Below are 16,909 nucleotides of genomic sequence, written 5' to 3' on the forward strand. Positions count from 1 at the left end.
CATGGTGAATTTTGATGTGTGCTTGAGGTCATTGTCTTGCTAGAAAATCCACCCGTGACCAAGTTTCAGCCTCCTGATAGAGGCAATCAGGTTTTTGACTAAAATGTCCTGGTACTTGGTAGAGTTCATGATGCCGTTAACCTTAACAAGAGAAAAACAGCCCCATAATATCAAGGATCCACCACCATATTGTACAGTAGATATGAGATAATTTTCTTATATGCATCCTTCTTTCAAACCCACCACTGGTGTGTGTGGCCAAAGAGCTTTATTTTTGTCTCATCTGACCATAGCACCCGGTTCTAATCCAAGTGCCAGCGCCATTTAGCAAACTCCAGAGGAGTGTCCTATGAAGCAGGTTTAAGGAATTAGCAAGGTAATTTTGGTCAACTCTGAGTTCAACTCGGAACCAGTGTTACGAAAGTGGCTCACCTGAGCCGAGGACCAATGAAATCAGATTCCCTCCCTCTTGCAAAGATTGCATCATCATCCCCATGGGGGAGACAGGTAGCCTAGTGGTTAGAGCGTTGGGCCAGTAACCAAAAGGTTGGTGGATCGACTCCCCAAGATGACAAGGTAAAAATCTGTTGTTTTGCCCCTGAACAAGGCAGTAAACCCACTGTTTACACTTCTAGTGACTCTCACTGACTCCACACTTTCCTCCAACACATTCCAGATTTTCCTGGAGAAGTTAAACAGATTTCCTAAGTAGCATTGATCCAAAACCCTGACTCCGACTAAAAACGAGTCTAGTGGTTTCCTATTTTCCAACATAGCTTTACTTCTCTTGTTTCCCCTTTTTTTTCGCCAATGGGTCCCACTCATTCTCACTTTCTGTACTAGCTTCATGGGTCACTAGCAGTTTCAAACAAAACCTCAGTTTCCTCCATCTTCCGTCACATTCCCCCAGGCAAATGTACCACTGTTGCAGTGGTTTTAAATTTCTTAATTTGATCACTCTGTTGTGCGGAGAATTTTCCTGTACAACAGGAAATGCAAAATGTAGTGTATTCAAGGTTTAAAAAGACTTGATTTGCCGTAACGAAAAATGTATCAACCCCTACAAAAAATGCCCATTAATTATAATCCACATAATAATTTACATTTCCTGTTGATGCAGGATTATTTTCCTGCTGTAGCAAACTGGCTCAAATTAAGATCCTACATCTGTAATTGGTGCCCTAATAGTGGTAAGCAGTATTTGGTTTATCAGTTGTTTTTCTGTACCCATTGCCTGATTTATAAAAGTCAACAACAATTTCTCTTAATTTGTGAGTTCTTTACTTTTCCCCTTGGTGATGGATGACAAATGAATTTATATGCTTTATCTCGTTTTTGTACCCCAGTGAAACAGGAAGCCATACAAGGCCACAATTGAGAGATTAATTTAAAAACAAAGAATGTTAATTTAATTTAGTTTATTTTGTCACGCCTTGGTCATTGTATCTTGTGTTTTTGTTATGTTTGGGTAGGCCAGGGTGTGACATGGGTTTATATGTTGTATTTCGTATTGGGGTTTGTATTAATTGGGAGTGGGTATTATTAGGGGTGTGTCTAGTTAGGCTTGGCTGCCTGAGGCGATTCCTAATTGGAGTCAGCTGATTCTCGTTGTCTCGGATTGGGAACCGTATTTAGGTAGCCTGAGTGCGCGTTGTATTTCGTGGGTGATTGTACCTGTCTCTGTGTTAGTCACCAGATAGGCTGTATTAGTTTCACTCGTTTGTTGTTTTTGTATTTTCAGTTATTTCATGTACCGCATTATCTTTATTAAAAGTCATGAGTAACCTACACGCTGCATTTCGGTCTGACTCTCTTCAAACAACAGACGAACTTCGTTACATATTTATTCATAAGAATCTTTAGGGGTGCCAAAGATTTTGGCACGTATCTTTTTTAGATGTTTTAATTATTTCTCTTTAATACAATTGAATTAGTATAAAATTATGTAATTTCCATTTTTTTTTGCATACAATATACACCGAGTATACAAATAATTAGGAACATTTTCCTACTATTGAGTTGCACCCCCCTACTTTAGCACTCAGAACAGCCTCAATTGGTTGGGGGTATGTACTCTACAAGGTGTTTCGAAAGCATTCCAGAGGATGCTGGCCCATGTTGACTCTAATGCTTGGCTGAATGTCGTTTGAGTGGTGGACCATTTTTGATACACATGGGAAACTGTTGAGCATGAAAAGCCTATCAACTTTGCAGTTCTTGACACAAACCGGTGCGCCTGGCACATACTACCATACCCTGTTCAAAAGCAGCTACTTGCCCATTCACCCTCTGAATGGCACACATATACAATCCATGTCTCAGTGTTCTCAAGACTTAAAAATCCTCCCCTTCATCTACACTAAATGACATCCATAAGGGATCATAACCTTCACCTCTGGATTCACCTGGTCAGTCTGTCATGGAAAGAGCATGTGTTCTTAATGTTTTGTACACTCAGTGTTGTTCAGTATTTGTACTATTTATTTTATATAGTATTTTTTGTTCATCTTTATCAAGCGATCCATTAATTTTGGTTATGACTGTAACTTACTGTCATTTGGGGTGCAGGTAGCCTATCGGTTAAAAGTGTTGGGTCAGTAACTGAAAGGTCTCTGGTTAAAATCCCCTAGCCGACTAGGTGAAAAACCTGTCGATGTGCCCTTGAGCAAGGCACTTAACCCTAATTGCTCCTGTAAGTCGCTTTGGATAAGAGTTTCTGTTAAAAGACAAAAATATTCTGACTTACAGTTTTTGGAGGCTGAGTGTTTGGTTGCCAGTCACAGTTTGACAGTTAGAGAATTGACCCGGCTACATCCTTTGAGATATATCCTAATATTTAGCATTGATTGCTGTAATAGTGAGTGTGTTGTATGCGTCACCGGTCGGTCTGGCTGTATTCTACAGTGCATGTGTCTCCAGTGAATATGAGCTACTGGAGAGGCAGCTCTGTGTGAGTAACATCCAGAGCCCATTCCTGCTCCTTCTCCTCTGTGTACCTTTGCATCAAAGTCACCATGATATAAATGATTATTTCCCTTTACTTTATTTCCCAGGATGAATTTCTCCGACTGGCCTCAGTCACAGACTCCTCTTCCCTGCGGGATGCCATCAGAAAGGCTCTCCAGGCTGTCCTTTCTGAAGTGGTGTGTTTCTACTGTCTCTGTCATGATTTATATCTAAAGTCTGTCTCCATCCTACTCACCAACATACTGTATTCTCCCTTGGGTAGAGCTTACAGAGAAACAGGAAACCAAGTGAATGACACAAAACAGGCCAAATACCATCCACTTGTACATGTTTGACCAAGTACTGAAGAAAATGTCATATTCCAACCATATTTTCTCCTGCTTGGTCTTAAGGCATACATACACTCCCCTCCATATGTATTTGGACGGTGAAGCTATTTTTATTTTATTTTGGCTCTATACACCAGCATTTTGGAATTTAGATAAAATTTTTATATCAGACAACAGTACAGAATGTCACCTTGATTTCAGGGTATGTTCATATATCTGTTTCACTGTTTAGAAAGGAATGTGTACAGTATCTACGTCCCGTGTCATAAGTATTTGGAAAAAATAGCTTACAGGGTGTTAAAGAAGTCAAAACTTTAGTATTTAGTCCCATATTCCTTGCACACAATGACTACATCAAGCTTGTGACTACAAACTTGTTGGATGCATTTGCGGTTTGTTTTGGATTATGTTTTGCCCAATAGGAACTGAATGGTAAATGATGGCTGGAGTCATTTTCTTTCTAAGTGAGTAGATGAGATGTTTCCAAACACTAAATTAACCTTGCCATGATTAAGAAGAAGAATGAACAGTGAATAATGATGAGTGAGAATGTTACATGCTAACCTTAGCATTTTATATCATACCAAGAAGACATGCTAACCTCTCACCATTACCACTAACAGGGTAGGTTAGCATTTTATATCATACCCCCAAGATATGCTAACCTACATTTACATTTAAGTCATTTAGCAGACGCTCTTATCCAGAGCGACTTACAAATTGGTGCATTCACCTTATGACATCCAGTGGAACAGCCACTTTACAATAGTGCATCTAAATATTTTAAGGGGGGTGAGAAGGATCACTTTATCCTATCCTAGGTATTCCTTAAAGAGGTGGGGTTTCAGGTGTCTCCGGAAGGTGGTGATTGACTCCGCTGTCCTGGCGTCGTGAGGGAGTGTGTTCCACCATTGGGGAGCCAGAGCAGCGAACAGTTTTGACTGGGCTGAGCGGGAACTGTACTTCCTCAGTGGTAGGGAGGCGAGCAGGCCAGAGGTGGATGAACGCAGTGCCCTTGTTTGGGTGTAGGGCCTGATCAGAGCCTGGAGGTACTGAGGTGCCGTTCCCCTCACAGCTCCGTAGGCAAGCACCATGGTCTTGTAGCGGATGCGAGCTTCAACTGGAAGCCAGTGGAGAGAGCGGAGGAGCGGGGTGACGTGAGAGAACTTGGGAAGGTTGAACACCAGACGGGCTGCGGCGTTCTGGATGAGTTGTAGGGGTTTAATGGCACAGGCAGGGAGCCCAGCCAACAGCGAGTTGCAGTAATCCAGACGGGAGATGACAAGTGCCTGGATTAGGACCTGCGCCGCTTCCTGTGTGAGGCAGGGTCGTACTCTGCGGATGTTGTAGAGCATGAACCTACAGGAACGGGCCACCGCCTTGATGTTAGTTGAGAACGACAGGGTGTTGTCCAGGATCACGCCAAGGTTCTTAGCGCTCTGGGAGGAGGACACAATGGAGTTGTCAACCGTGATGGCGAGATCATGGAACGGGCAGTCCTTCCCGGGAGGAAGAGCAGCTCCGTCTTGCCGAGGTTCAGCTTGAGGTGGTGATCTGTCATCCACACTGATATGTCTGCCAGACATGCAGAGATGCGATTCGCCACCTGGTCATCAGAAGGGGGAAAGGAGAAGATTAATTGTGTGTCGTCTGCATAGCAATGATAGGAGAGACCATGTGAGGTTATGACAGAGCCAAGTGACTTGGTGTATAGCGAGAATAGGAGAGGGCCTAGAACAGAGCCCTGGGGGACACCAGTGGTGAGAGCGCGTGGTGAGGAGACAGATTCTCGCCACGCCACCTGGTAGGAGCGACCTGTCAGGTAGGACGCAATCCAAGCGTGGGCCGCGCCGGAGATTCCCAACTCGGAGAGGGTGGAGAGGAGGATCTGATGGTTCACAGTATCGAAGGCAGCCGATAGGTCTAGAAGGATGAGAGCAGAGGAGAGAGAGTTAGCTTTAGCAGTGCGGAGCGCCTCCGTGATACAGAGAAGAGCAGTCTCAGTTGAATGACTAGTCTTGAAACCTGACTGATTTGGATCAAGAAGGTCATTCTGAGAGAGATAGCGGGAGAGCTGGCCAAGGACGGCACGTTCAAGAGTTTTGGAGAGAAAAGAAAGAAGGGATACTGGTCTGTAGTTGTTGACATCGGAGGGATCGAGTGTAGGTTTTTTCAGAAGGGGTGCAACTCTCGCTCTCTTGAAGACGGAAGGGACGTAGCCAGCGGTCAGGGAACCTCTCACCATTACCACTAACATGGCAGGTTAGCATTTCTGGGGGGTATGTTTGTGCCCCTGTAAAATTTCTCACTCATCATTATTGACAACCCATTCGTTTTTATCCATACTCATGGTAGCATACACATGAATGTAGAAGTGTTCAGAAACACATTTGATTCTTACTCACAATAAAAGTGACTACAAAATGACACAAGACATTATTCATCATTCAGTTCCTATTGGGCAAAACAAATGCATCCAACAAGTTTGTAGAGCCACAAGCTTGATGTAGTCATTGAATGCTAGGAATATGGGACTAAATACAAACTTTTGACTAAACGTAATACACTATAAGTGAATTTGTCCAAATAATTGTAGACTTGCTGAAATGGGGGCACTAGAAACAGAAAGTGCTTTCACAACAGATATGTATGAAAATACCCTCAAACAAAATCTGACATTCTTTACTGTCGTCTAATATGAAACATTATATCTTGAATGAGAATACAGGAGTTTTTAGCTTTACTGTCCAAAAATACATATGGAGGGGAGTGCATGTGGTTTTTAATCCCCTCATTAACAGTCTGCATTCCCCCCCTCTCTATTATAGGACAGTGTATACATCTATCTATTAGATGCAGAGACAGGATGCTTGTGGTGTGAAGAACCACCTCATGAGCTACAGAAGGAGGGGAAACTCAGGTAATAGGCTGATGTGGTGCCCAGTTGACCTGTACTTCAGACAGTCATAATTTAGTCTTCATTCTCCCTCAAGTGACATTGTTTGTAATGTAATATATCAGCCAAATGCATTGTGTCTTTTTATAAAGACTACCTGTCATTTATGACATACAAGCAATATTCTATAATATAGGAAATATCTCTAATAATATGTTATATTATCTAGATGGCTTTGGTTGTTACCTACCTGGCTAAAAGTGAATTAGCTAGCTAGCTTACCAATTGACCTAGATAGCCAGCCAACTTTTGGTATACTAATTTGGCAGACAATATTGGAAGAACATTTTAGGTGCTCAACTTTTGGCGGACAACTTTTGGTATGCAATGCAATGATATTGACCAAATTTGGTGGGCAATTTTGTATGTACCTGGAAGGTCGGTAGGAAACAGGTTGCAGGCTTCACATTCACACTCGGTGCAGCACCTGGTTTCAGTCGGAGTCTCCTTACCGAATCCTGTCTTCCACTGGTTATAGCCATCGAAATCCTCTTGGGTGAAATAAGTACAACATACAGTAGACATGCCCCCGGTTCCCTTACCCCAATACGCTCGCTTCAACCGGACAAACCAGTCACACCTCAAAGCTAGCTTCTTGTTTTTGGGCCACAAATAAGTTGTAACCATGTCCTTGTGGGTATTACTGCACCCAACAACACACCTACTTGGAATATTTAGCTTCTCAAAAACCTGTTGGGTTGCACTTTAAAAAAAGCTGTTGGGTCTGAAATGAAAAGGAGCACTAGCTACGGACAAAGGAAAAAACTTCAACACTTACTAGCTCGCTCGTCTACTACTACCAAACGCACAGGAGAAGAGCAGATCATTTTTGGCATTCATTTATATGTTTTATTCTGCGTGGATGTACATAGTAGCTCACTAGCGCCAACACTTGGTTTGGAATGTAATTACATGCTAGCATGGCTAGTAGCTAACGTTAGCCAGATGGAACTAGCTAGGTAACACCGGTTCTCCATATGACGTTGAGAAATAGTGCGTTGTGGGTAGTTCTGAAGATATCCAGAAATAAGTTAATAAATATGTAAAAACGTAGTTATAGGTAACTAGATCGTGACTACAACTAAGTTACTAAGTCTTTGACCACTTTGTGTTGTTACTTTGATGAGTAAAAGCTCATGCTTCCTACCCTTTAAATCAATTGGCAATACTTTATTTGACTATCAATAACATTTCAACGAACTATCTACTTACCCTAGCTCTAATCCTAACCTTAACCCTTATCCTAAACCTAAATTTAAGCTTAGCCGTAGCCCTTACCGTAACACTTATTCTAAACCTAACCGTAACATGATCAAGCAGTTGCTCATCAACAGATAGTTTTCTGATAGTATGACCATCTGTAAGGGCATCTGTAGATGGAAAATCCGGACTATCCAAATAAAGTGTGACCAATCAATAAAATCTTTGTCTCTCTCAGGAATGTGGTTGTCCAGCAGAGGAGAGTACAGTGTGAGGGTCTTCCTTCCTCAGAGCTGCAGGAGCAACAGAGAGAGAGACTAACAGAACCACTGCAGCAGGACAAAAGAGGTGTGTGTTTGTTTTTGTCTATCTGTCATAATAATTTGGTGGGTGTTTATAATTGTCCTATTTCACACGTGTAAATTTAAAATATGTTTTTTGCATATTCCAAATCTACCTGAGAGACCCTCTGAGAGGGTGACCCTGGAGCAATTAGGGTTAAGTGCCTTGCTAAAGGGCACATCTACAGATTTGTTCACATTATCGGCTTGGGGATTTGAACTAACAAGCGGTCTGTTACTGGTCCAATGCTCTAAACTCTAGGCTGCCTGCCTCCCAGTATCAGTATCTGTGTGGGTTGCAGCGTGAACAACAGCAACTCTACTCTAAATGATTTGAGAGAGTTCAAGGAGAGTTCAAAAGAGTGCACAGTCCTCCTCCAGGCTAATACGTCCCTCCTCTCCACCCTCTCATTTTCTATAATTTTCTCTCCATCTTCTCCACCTCCACCCCAGTGTTGATCATTCCAATTCTGGACTGGGACCAAGGAGTAGCTACCGCCCTCCTCTTGGTGAGCATGCTCCACTGAACCCTCTCACCTCTCTGCCTTACAGTGTGAAAGATAATACTTTCTAAAAACTCTGTGTCTTCTCTATTCTAAAAGGTTTGCTGTGCACTGCCCACTATAGCTCAGGAACAAAGCCTTGATGTCCTGGAGAAACATGTGAGTCTGAAATGCCTTCTCCAGACCCACCGGTCCTTTCATGGGATCATATTTGGGGACAGCAGGCCTGCTCTGAATGTAGCTGACATTTGCTGGTATAACTCTGATTGTCTCTCACAGGTCACCATAGCCTGTAAGAGAGTCCAGGCTTTGCAGGACCAAAGGCTCACCCAGGGGTCAGAGGTCAACAGGACACCATTTCTCTCCCTGAACAGGAGGACAACACCTGATGTGGACTACAGTGCACTGGATCATCAGATCCTGAGGCTTTGCGGTATGATAGTGGGATGGGAGACATGCACCTGTATTTTGTTGTCGATACAGTGGCAAGAAAAAGTATGTGATGCCTTTGGAATTACTGGTATTTCTGCATAAATTGGTCTTCATCTAAGTCACAAAAATACACAAACACAGTCTGCTTAAACTAATAACACACAAACAATTATACGTTTTCATGTCTTTATTGAACACACCGTGTAAACATGCAGTGTCGGGTGGACCCTCCTTCGGCAGCACTAATCTCAACCAAATGTTTTCTGTAGTTGTGGATCAGACCTGCACAACGGTCAGGAGTAATTTTGGACCATTCATCTTTACAAAACTTTTTCAGTTCAGCAATATTCTTAGGATGTCTGGTGTGTACCGCTCTCGAGGTGATGCCACAGCAATTTAAATCGTGTTGAGGTCAGGGCTTTGACTGGGCCACTCCAGAAGGCACATTTTCTTCTGTTGAAGCCATTCTGTTGTTGATTTACTTCTGTGCTTTGGGCCATTGTCCTGTTGCATCACCCAACTTCTGTTGAACTTCAATTGGCAGACAGATAGCCTTACATTCTCCTGCAAAATCTCGATAAACTTGGGAATTAATTTTTCCGTTGATGATAGCAAGCTGTGCAGGCCCCGAGGCAGTAAAGCAGCCCCAAATCATGATGCTCCCTCCACCATACTTTACAGTTGGGATGAGGTTTTGATGTTGGTGTGCTGTGCCTTTCTTTCTCCACACATAGTGCTGTGTGTTCCTTCCAAACAACTCAACTTTAGTTTAATCTGTCCACAGAATATTTTGCCAGAAGCACTGTGGAACATCTAGGTGCTATTTTCCGAACTTCAGATGTGCAGCAATGTTTTTTTTTGGACAGCAGTGGATTCTTCCGTGGTGTCCTCCCATGAACACTATTCTTGTTTAGTGTTTTACGTATCGTAGACTCATCAGCAGAGATGTTAGCATGTTCAAGAGATTTCTGTAAGTCTATAGCTGACATCCCAGGATTCTTCTTAACCTCATTGAGCATTCTGCACTGTGCTTTTGCAGTCATCTTTGCAAACGGCCACTCCTAGAGAGAGTAGCAACAGTGCTGAACTTTCTCCATTTATAGACAATTTGTCTTACCGTGGACTGATGAACATAAAAAGCTTTTAGAGATACTTTTGCAACCATTTCCAGCTTTATTCAAGTCAACAATTCTTAATTGCCTCTTAAATTCTCTGCCTGGCCGGTTCCCCTCTTTCCACTGGGATTCTCTGCCTCCAACCCTATTACAGGGGCTAAGTCACTGGCTTACTGGGGCTCTCTCATGCCGTCCCTGGAAGGGGTGCGTCACCTGAGTGGGTTGATTCACTGATGTGGTCATCCTGTCTGGGTTGGCGCCCCCCTTTGGGTTGTGCCATGGCGGAGATCTTTTGTGGGCTATACTCAGCCTTGTCTCAGGATGGTAAGTTGGTGGTTGAAGATATCCCTCTAGTGGTGTGGGGGCTGTGCTTTGGCAAAGTGGGTGGGGTTATATCCTTCCTGTTTGGCCCTGTCCGGGGTGTCCTCGGATGGGGCCACAGTGTCTCCTGACCCCTCCTGTCTCAGCCTCCAGTATTTATGCTGCAGTAGTTTATGTGTCGGGGGGCTAGGGTCAGTTTGTTATATCTGGAGTACTTCTCCTGTCCTATTCGGTGTCCTGTGTGAATCTAAGTGTGCATTCTCTAATTCTCTCCTTCTCTCTTTCTTTCTCTCTCTCGGAGGACCTGAGCCCTAGGACCATGCCCCAGGACTACCTGACATGATGACTCCTTGCTGTCCCCAGTCCACCTGGCCGTGCTGCTGCTCCAGTTTAAACTGTTCTGCCTTATTATTATTGGACCATGCTGGTCATTTATGAACATTTGAACATCTTGGCCATGTTCTGTTATAATCTCCACCCGGCACAGCCAGAAGAGGACTGGCCACCCAACATAGCCTGGTTCCTCTCTAGATTTTGGCCTTTCTAGGGAGTTTTTCCTAGCCACCGTGCTTCTACACCTGCATTGCTTGCTGTTTGGGGTTTTAGGCTGGGTTTCTGTACAGCACTTTGAGATATCAGCTGATGTACGAAGGGCTATATAAATACATTTGATTTGATTTAATCTTCTGAGATCACTTTTGTTCGAGGCATGGTTCACATCAGGCAAAGCTTCTTGTGAATAGCAAACTCAAATTTTGTGGGTGTTTTTTATAGGGCAGGGCAGCTCTTACCAACATCTCCAATCTCGTCTCATTGAATGGACTCCAGGTTAGCTGACTCCTGACTTGGAAAAGTCATCAGCCTAGGGGTTCACATACTTTTTCCAACCTACACTGTGAATGTTTAAATGATGTATTCAATATAGACAAGAAAAATACAATAATTTGTGTATTATTAGTTTAAGCACACTGTGTTTGTCTTGTTGTGACTAAGATGAAGATCAGATCAAATATCATGACCAATTTATGCAGAAATCCAGGTAATTCCAAAGGGTTCACATACGTTTTCTTGCCAATGTAGATACATCAATGCTGAGTATTGGATAATGGTAGATAAGAATATATTATAAAATAATATAAAGTAAGGACTTCATGTTGATTCTTTCACCTTCTTACTATAGGAGAGTTGTATGACCTGGATGCTGCCTCTCTCCAACTAAAAGTCATCCGTTATGTGAGTCTAGACCCAAAAATAAACTGTGAATTATCAGAGCTGGTTGATTGTTTTGATTGATATACAGTGACTGTTTGACTGAATGGGTTGTATTGTTGTTTTCACAGCTGGAGGAGCAGACTCAATCATTGTGCTGCTGTTTACTTCTGGTATCAGAGGATAACCAACAGCTGTTCTGTCAGGTACACATACACACACAATATTCAATATTCTAAAACAAAGCAAAAGATGCAAAAATAAACAAACAATAACAAGTTTGTTGGATGTCTTTGTTATTCCTCAGGTAGTTGGAGACACGGTTCTGAAGGCAGAGATCAGTTTCCCAGTAAGTTACACAACACAGCCCTTCTTCCCCTCTGACATTACCACCTGTGCCCCTGCTGCTGCCCCTTACTCAGCCTGACCCTGTCTATCTGTCTGGGGTCCAGCTGACGTTTGGCCACCTTGGTCAGGCTGTGGAGAAGAGGAAGAGCACCTCCCTGCAAGACGTCACTCCAGTAAGAACACTGAAATGTTCCTGATCAGTATTGTGGTGTTTTGTAGTCTTGCAGTAAGTAGTAGGTTTGGATGTGTTTGATGCTCGTGTTCTCTACATCTCTGCCCCTTTCCCTTCTTCTCTGGGCTGATACTGTAGGAGGAACACCAGCAGCTGAACAGCACTCTGGGATTTGAAGTTCTCTCTATGCTGTGTGTTCCTGTTGAGTGTCGGGCCACCACCAATGTTGTGGCCCTCGCCTGTGCCTTCAACAAAAAAGGAGCAGACAGGTATTTATCTATGTGTGTTTGCATAAGCATGCATCCTGCTGCCTGTGAGTGTATGCCTGTGTGCATGGATAGCTGCATCTGTGTGTGTCTTACTGTAAAATACTGTGTGTGTGTGTGTTTGTCATCCTTCAGACACACAGAGCTGGATGAACACATAGTGCAGCACTGTTTCCGCTACACATCCTCAGTACTGACCAGCACACTGGCCTTCCAGAAGGAACAGAGACTGAAGTATGAATGTCAGGTAAGGAGACGCTACCTGACTGCATTCATTGACCACTGAGCCAATACTGTACTGTGCTTGCCTTGCTCTGCTCAACTTTGTCCATAACAATCCCTAACCTGGTGAGAATCTTTAGCATACCCACAAATACACTTCTGGTCTTCAACTGTTACCTGTGTCTGTTTGGGTTCATATAGGCACTGCTTCAGGTCGCCAAAAACCTCTTCACACATTTGGGTGAGTATCATACTTAACCTATTTTTAGTGGCGCAATGTCAGTTGTTATAACAAGAGTTATTTACTTCTGTCTCCAGATGATGTATCAGTCCTGCTGAAAGAGATTATTGCAGAAGCCAGGAGTCTCACCAGTGCAGAAATGTAAGTACTGTATTACCATAAGGCTATCACAAAGATGCTAACAAAAGCGTTAGTAACATTGATTAATATGACCCTTCTATCTCTCCTCCAGTTGTTCTGTGTTCCTGTTGGACAGTGTCAGTCATGAACTAGTTGCCAAGGTGTTTAATGGAGGAGTGGTTATCGATGAGGAGGTGGGTCATCATCCAAAACTCACTCCCCCCAAATCTCAAATCCACAGACTTTTATCTTAGACAAAATGGTATTGTATATGACTGTTATTTCCATAGTGTAATGGCCTCTTTCTTGTCATCTCAGACAGAGCTGCGTATCCCTGCTGACCAGGGCATAGCAGGCCATGTGGCCACCACAGGGAAGATCCTCAACATCACAGATGCCTACTCCCACCCTCTCTTCTACCGTGCCGTGGACGACAGCACAGGCTTCAGAACACGCAACATCCTCTGCTTCCCCATAAAGGACGAACATGGAGGTGTGTCTCTCCGTCTCTCTTTTTTTCTGCCCGCCTTTCTTTCTTTCTCTCTCCATTTCCCCGTCTCCCTATTTCTGATCTATCTACTGATAATTGTACATCTCTCATCTATCTCTCTCTCTTTCTCTCTCTCTCTGTTCAGAAGTGATTGGCGTGGCTGAGCTGGTCAACAAGACGAATGGACCATGGTTCACCCGTCTGGATGAGGACTTGGCCACAGCCTTCTCCATATATTGTGGCATCAGCATCGCTCATGTGAGTGCACAGACATCCCCTTTGCTTATCCTATTGACCTTATAACTGATTATTACCTGACATCATGTTTTTTGTATAGATTAAAGGGTCATCCACACCAAGGACAATAACTATAAAGATAACTATAATAATAAATTATACATAACTATATTTTGAGCATCCACACCAGTGGACCGCTAATCGTTCTGCAGTACACTTGTCGATCAGCTGATTAACGCATCCTACTGCACGCTGTAGGCCTTGTAATAAGGTAGTAACACAAGACCATTCAGTGCTTCAATGTACACTACCGTTCAAAAGTTTGGGGTCACTTAGAAATGTCCTTGTTATTGAAAGAAAATACATTTTTTTGTCCATGTCTCAAAAATATAAGATTAAGATGGGCAAAATAACACAGACACTGGACAGAGATATGGATTTTTCTTTTCAACTCTGACTAGAAGGCCAGCATCCCGGAGTCGCCTATTCACTGCTGACGTTGAGACTGGTGTTTTGCGGGTACTATTTAATGAAGCTACCAGTTGAGGACTTGTGAGGCGTCTGTTTCTCAAACTAGACACTCTAACGTACTTGTCCTCTTGCTCAGTTGTGCACCGGGGCCTCCCACTCCTTTTTCTATTCTGGTTAGAGCCAGTTTGTGCTGTTCTGTGAAGGGAGTAGTACACAGCGTTGTACGAGATTTTCAGTTTCTTGGCAATTTCTCGCATGGAATAGCCTTCATTTCCCAGAAGAAGAATAGACTGATGAGTAGCAGAAGAAAGTTCTTTGTTTCTGGCCATTTTGAGCCTGTAATAGAACCCACAAATGCTGATGCTCCAGATACTCAACTAGTCTAAAGAAGGCCAATTGTATTGCTTCTTTAATCAGAATAACAGTTTTCAGCTGTGCTAACATAATTGCAAAAGGGTTTTCTACTGATCAATTAGCCTTTTAAAATGATCAACTTGGATTAGCTAACACAACGTGCCATTGGAACACAGGAGTGATGGTTGCTGATAATGGGCCTCATTAAAAATCAGCCGTTTCCAGCTACAATAGTCATTAGTCTGATCAATTTTGTGTTATTTTAATGGAAAAAAAGTGCTTTTCTTTCAAAAACAAGGGAATTTGTAAGTGACTCCAAACTTTTGAATGGTGGTGCACATGTAATATTGAAACTCATATTTAAATGTAGTAATTCAACAACAAACGCTGTTTAGCCTGCACATCTAGTTATTGGTCTATTCTCAACCGTTTACAAGGTCCAGAAAGGCATATTAGCAGGCCAGTCATAGTGTGTATTTTGTCAGAATGTATTGTAAAATATGGTACAAACTTGTAAAATATGGCCTTCTCATGCGCTGTTTGTCGTGGATCATCATTCTCCCAAGTCGTCCTATAATTAATGTGGCCACCAATATGCTCACACATGCCCAGTTATTCAGGCAAGCTTACCATGCACTCAGCCGTCTCTCTTCCCCGAGCAGCCTCGCGCACCTAGAACAAAGAAAACTTCAAGAGAATGCTTTTTCGATTGGTTGTCAATTTTTATCATCAAAGGGATATGGAAAAGAAATCGCTTTGAAAGTGATCCAAACGATAGCTCTTGTAATCGTTCCCCACTCTTTTTGTAGTTGTCGTTGTACTATGAACGCTCCTGTTCACTTGAATTAGAACAATAATAAATGCCAAAAAGTTAAAGTTATCGTCCTTACTGTGGATATTGATAAATAGTTTAACAATAATTTGTCATCAACAATATTGTCATCATGCTGAATGACTCCTGTGCTTTCTGTTCCTCCTTAGTCCCTCCTGTATAAGAGGGTTGATGAAGCACAGTTTAGGAGTCAGCTGGCCAATGAGATGATGAAGTACCACATGATGGTAAAGCATCCAATCAGAGCTCTTCTTCAACCTATTCAACTTATCTCTTCAATCTATGAATGCAGATCCAGCCATTTTGTTATATTTGGCAGTTAATGTCCTGACCTTTGACCCGGTCTCTCAGGTGTCAGACGATGAAGTGACCCGGCTACTGACTGTGGGCATCCAGGCTGTAGGGGAAATACACCCCAGCTTCTCCAGCTTCACCTACACACCTCGCTCCCTGTCAGACGATAGCACACCCACAGTGAGACAGTCAACACACAATCTTGGAGAAAGACACTGGTAGTGTGTATTATTTCTGTTTTCTCATGTCTCTCGATTATGCCTCCTGTTCCTAGGCCGTGATCAGCATGTTTGAGGACATGGGCTTCATAAACACCTACAAGATCAACATGAACACGCTGGCCAGGTTTTGTCTGATGGTGAAGAGAGGCTACAGGGACCCTCCATATCACAACTGGATGCACGCGTTCTCAGTCTCTCATTTCTGCTACCTCCTCTGCAAGAACCTGGAGCTATCCAACTACCTAGAGTAAGAACACACAGAGAAATGCATTTAAAAACGTTGTTACGATAAAGTGAAACACCCTCATGAACACTTCAACTCACACTGCAGCGTCCTCTTTCAGGGACATCGAGATGTTTGCTCTTTTTGTGTCCTGCATGTGTCATGACTTGGACCACAGAGGGACCAACAACTCCTTCCAGGTGGCATCGGTAAGATCCCTCATACCACAAACACACAGACAGACTGTTCTATTGCCCACTAAGCACAGTTTGACGCCGACATCTTTTGGATGTCTTTTTTTGGTCCTGTCCGGACCAACCGTCTTTATTTTGTATTGTTTTTGGTGCGGTCCCGACAAGCCTTGATTTCAACATCCACCAAAGTAGATCATAGACGTCTATGTTTGGTTCAGATTTGTTCTGGTCCGGACTAGCCTTCAATTCAACATCCGGACACGTCCGGTCCGAACTGGCCTATATTTGGCCCAGCCATAGATTTTGTCCTGTCTGGCACATTACAGTAGAGCACAGTAGAGTACAATACAGTAAAGTAAGGAAAAGTAAAGTATAGCTAAGTACAGTAGAGTACAGTTTAGCACAGTATAATGTAGTGTATTGTACCCTACTTTACTCCAATGTACTCTACTAAACTGTACTCTATTCTACTGAATTAAACTGCACTGTACCCTACTCTACTGTGCTCTTCTGTACTGAACTGTGCCATACTGTACTATGCTGTTCAACTTGTGAAACATGGCCTACATGTCTAGGATCTGTTCAGATTTGGTCTGGTCCAGACTGACCAAATTTGTACTTATTTGGGGACTGAGCTCATTATAATAATATCCAGGAGGTGTTTGTTTCTACATTTATGTCACGTTCTGACCTTTATTTCCTTTGTTTTGTCTTTATTTAGTATGGTCAGGGCGTGAGTTGGGGTGGGCAGTCTATGTGTGTTTTTCTATGTTGGGGTTTTGAGTTCAGTCTAGTATGGTTCTCAATCAGAGGCAGGTGTCGTTAGTTGTCTCTGATTGAGAATCATACTT

The 16,909-nt window shown here is 43.0% G+C and overlaps 1 protein-coding gene across 1 annotated transcript in view; it reads left to right on the forward strand.

The window, feature by feature from the left end:
* LOC118390201 (cGMP-dependent 3',5'-cyclic phosphodiesterase-like) overlaps positions 1-16,909 on the forward strand; it is a 49,125-nt gene that overhangs the window by 26,433 nt on the left and 5,783 nt on the right. The window contains exons 2-22 of the mRNA XM_035780537.2: positions 3,054-3,143; positions 6,125-6,216; positions 7,691-7,800; positions 8,247-8,302; positions 8,396-8,455; positions 8,576-8,729; positions 11,345-11,397; positions 11,505-11,579; positions 11,681-11,722; positions 11,826-11,894; positions 12,032-12,162; positions 12,295-12,406; positions 12,583-12,622; positions 12,700-12,763; positions 12,855-12,936; positions 13,061-13,235; positions 13,378-13,490; positions 15,276-15,353; positions 15,478-15,600; positions 15,695-15,888; positions 15,986-16,073. Coding sequence (XP_035636430.1) covers positions 3,054-3,143; positions 6,125-6,216; positions 7,691-7,800; positions 8,247-8,302; positions 8,396-8,455; positions 8,576-8,729; positions 11,345-11,397; positions 11,505-11,579; positions 11,681-11,722; positions 11,826-11,894; positions 12,032-12,162; positions 12,295-12,406; positions 12,583-12,622; positions 12,700-12,763; positions 12,855-12,936; positions 13,061-13,235; positions 13,378-13,490; positions 15,276-15,353; positions 15,478-15,600; positions 15,695-15,888; positions 15,986-16,073 — 2,001 coding nt within the window. The remainder of the gene's footprint in view (positions 1-3,053; positions 3,144-6,124; positions 6,217-7,690; positions 7,801-8,246; positions 8,303-8,395; positions 8,456-8,575; positions 8,730-11,344; positions 11,398-11,504; positions 11,580-11,680; positions 11,723-11,825; positions 11,895-12,031; positions 12,163-12,294; positions 12,407-12,582; positions 12,623-12,699; positions 12,764-12,854; positions 12,937-13,060; positions 13,236-13,377; positions 13,491-15,275; positions 15,354-15,477; positions 15,601-15,694; positions 15,889-15,985; positions 16,074-16,909) is intronic.

The sequence above is a fragment of the Oncorhynchus keta genome, chromosome 11 (genome assembly GCF_023373465.1).
Source record: "Oncorhynchus keta strain PuntledgeMale-10-30-2019 chromosome 11, Oket_V2, whole genome shotgun sequence".
Lineage (NCBI taxonomy): Eukaryota > Metazoa > Chordata > Actinopteri > Salmoniformes > Salmonidae > Oncorhynchus > Oncorhynchus keta.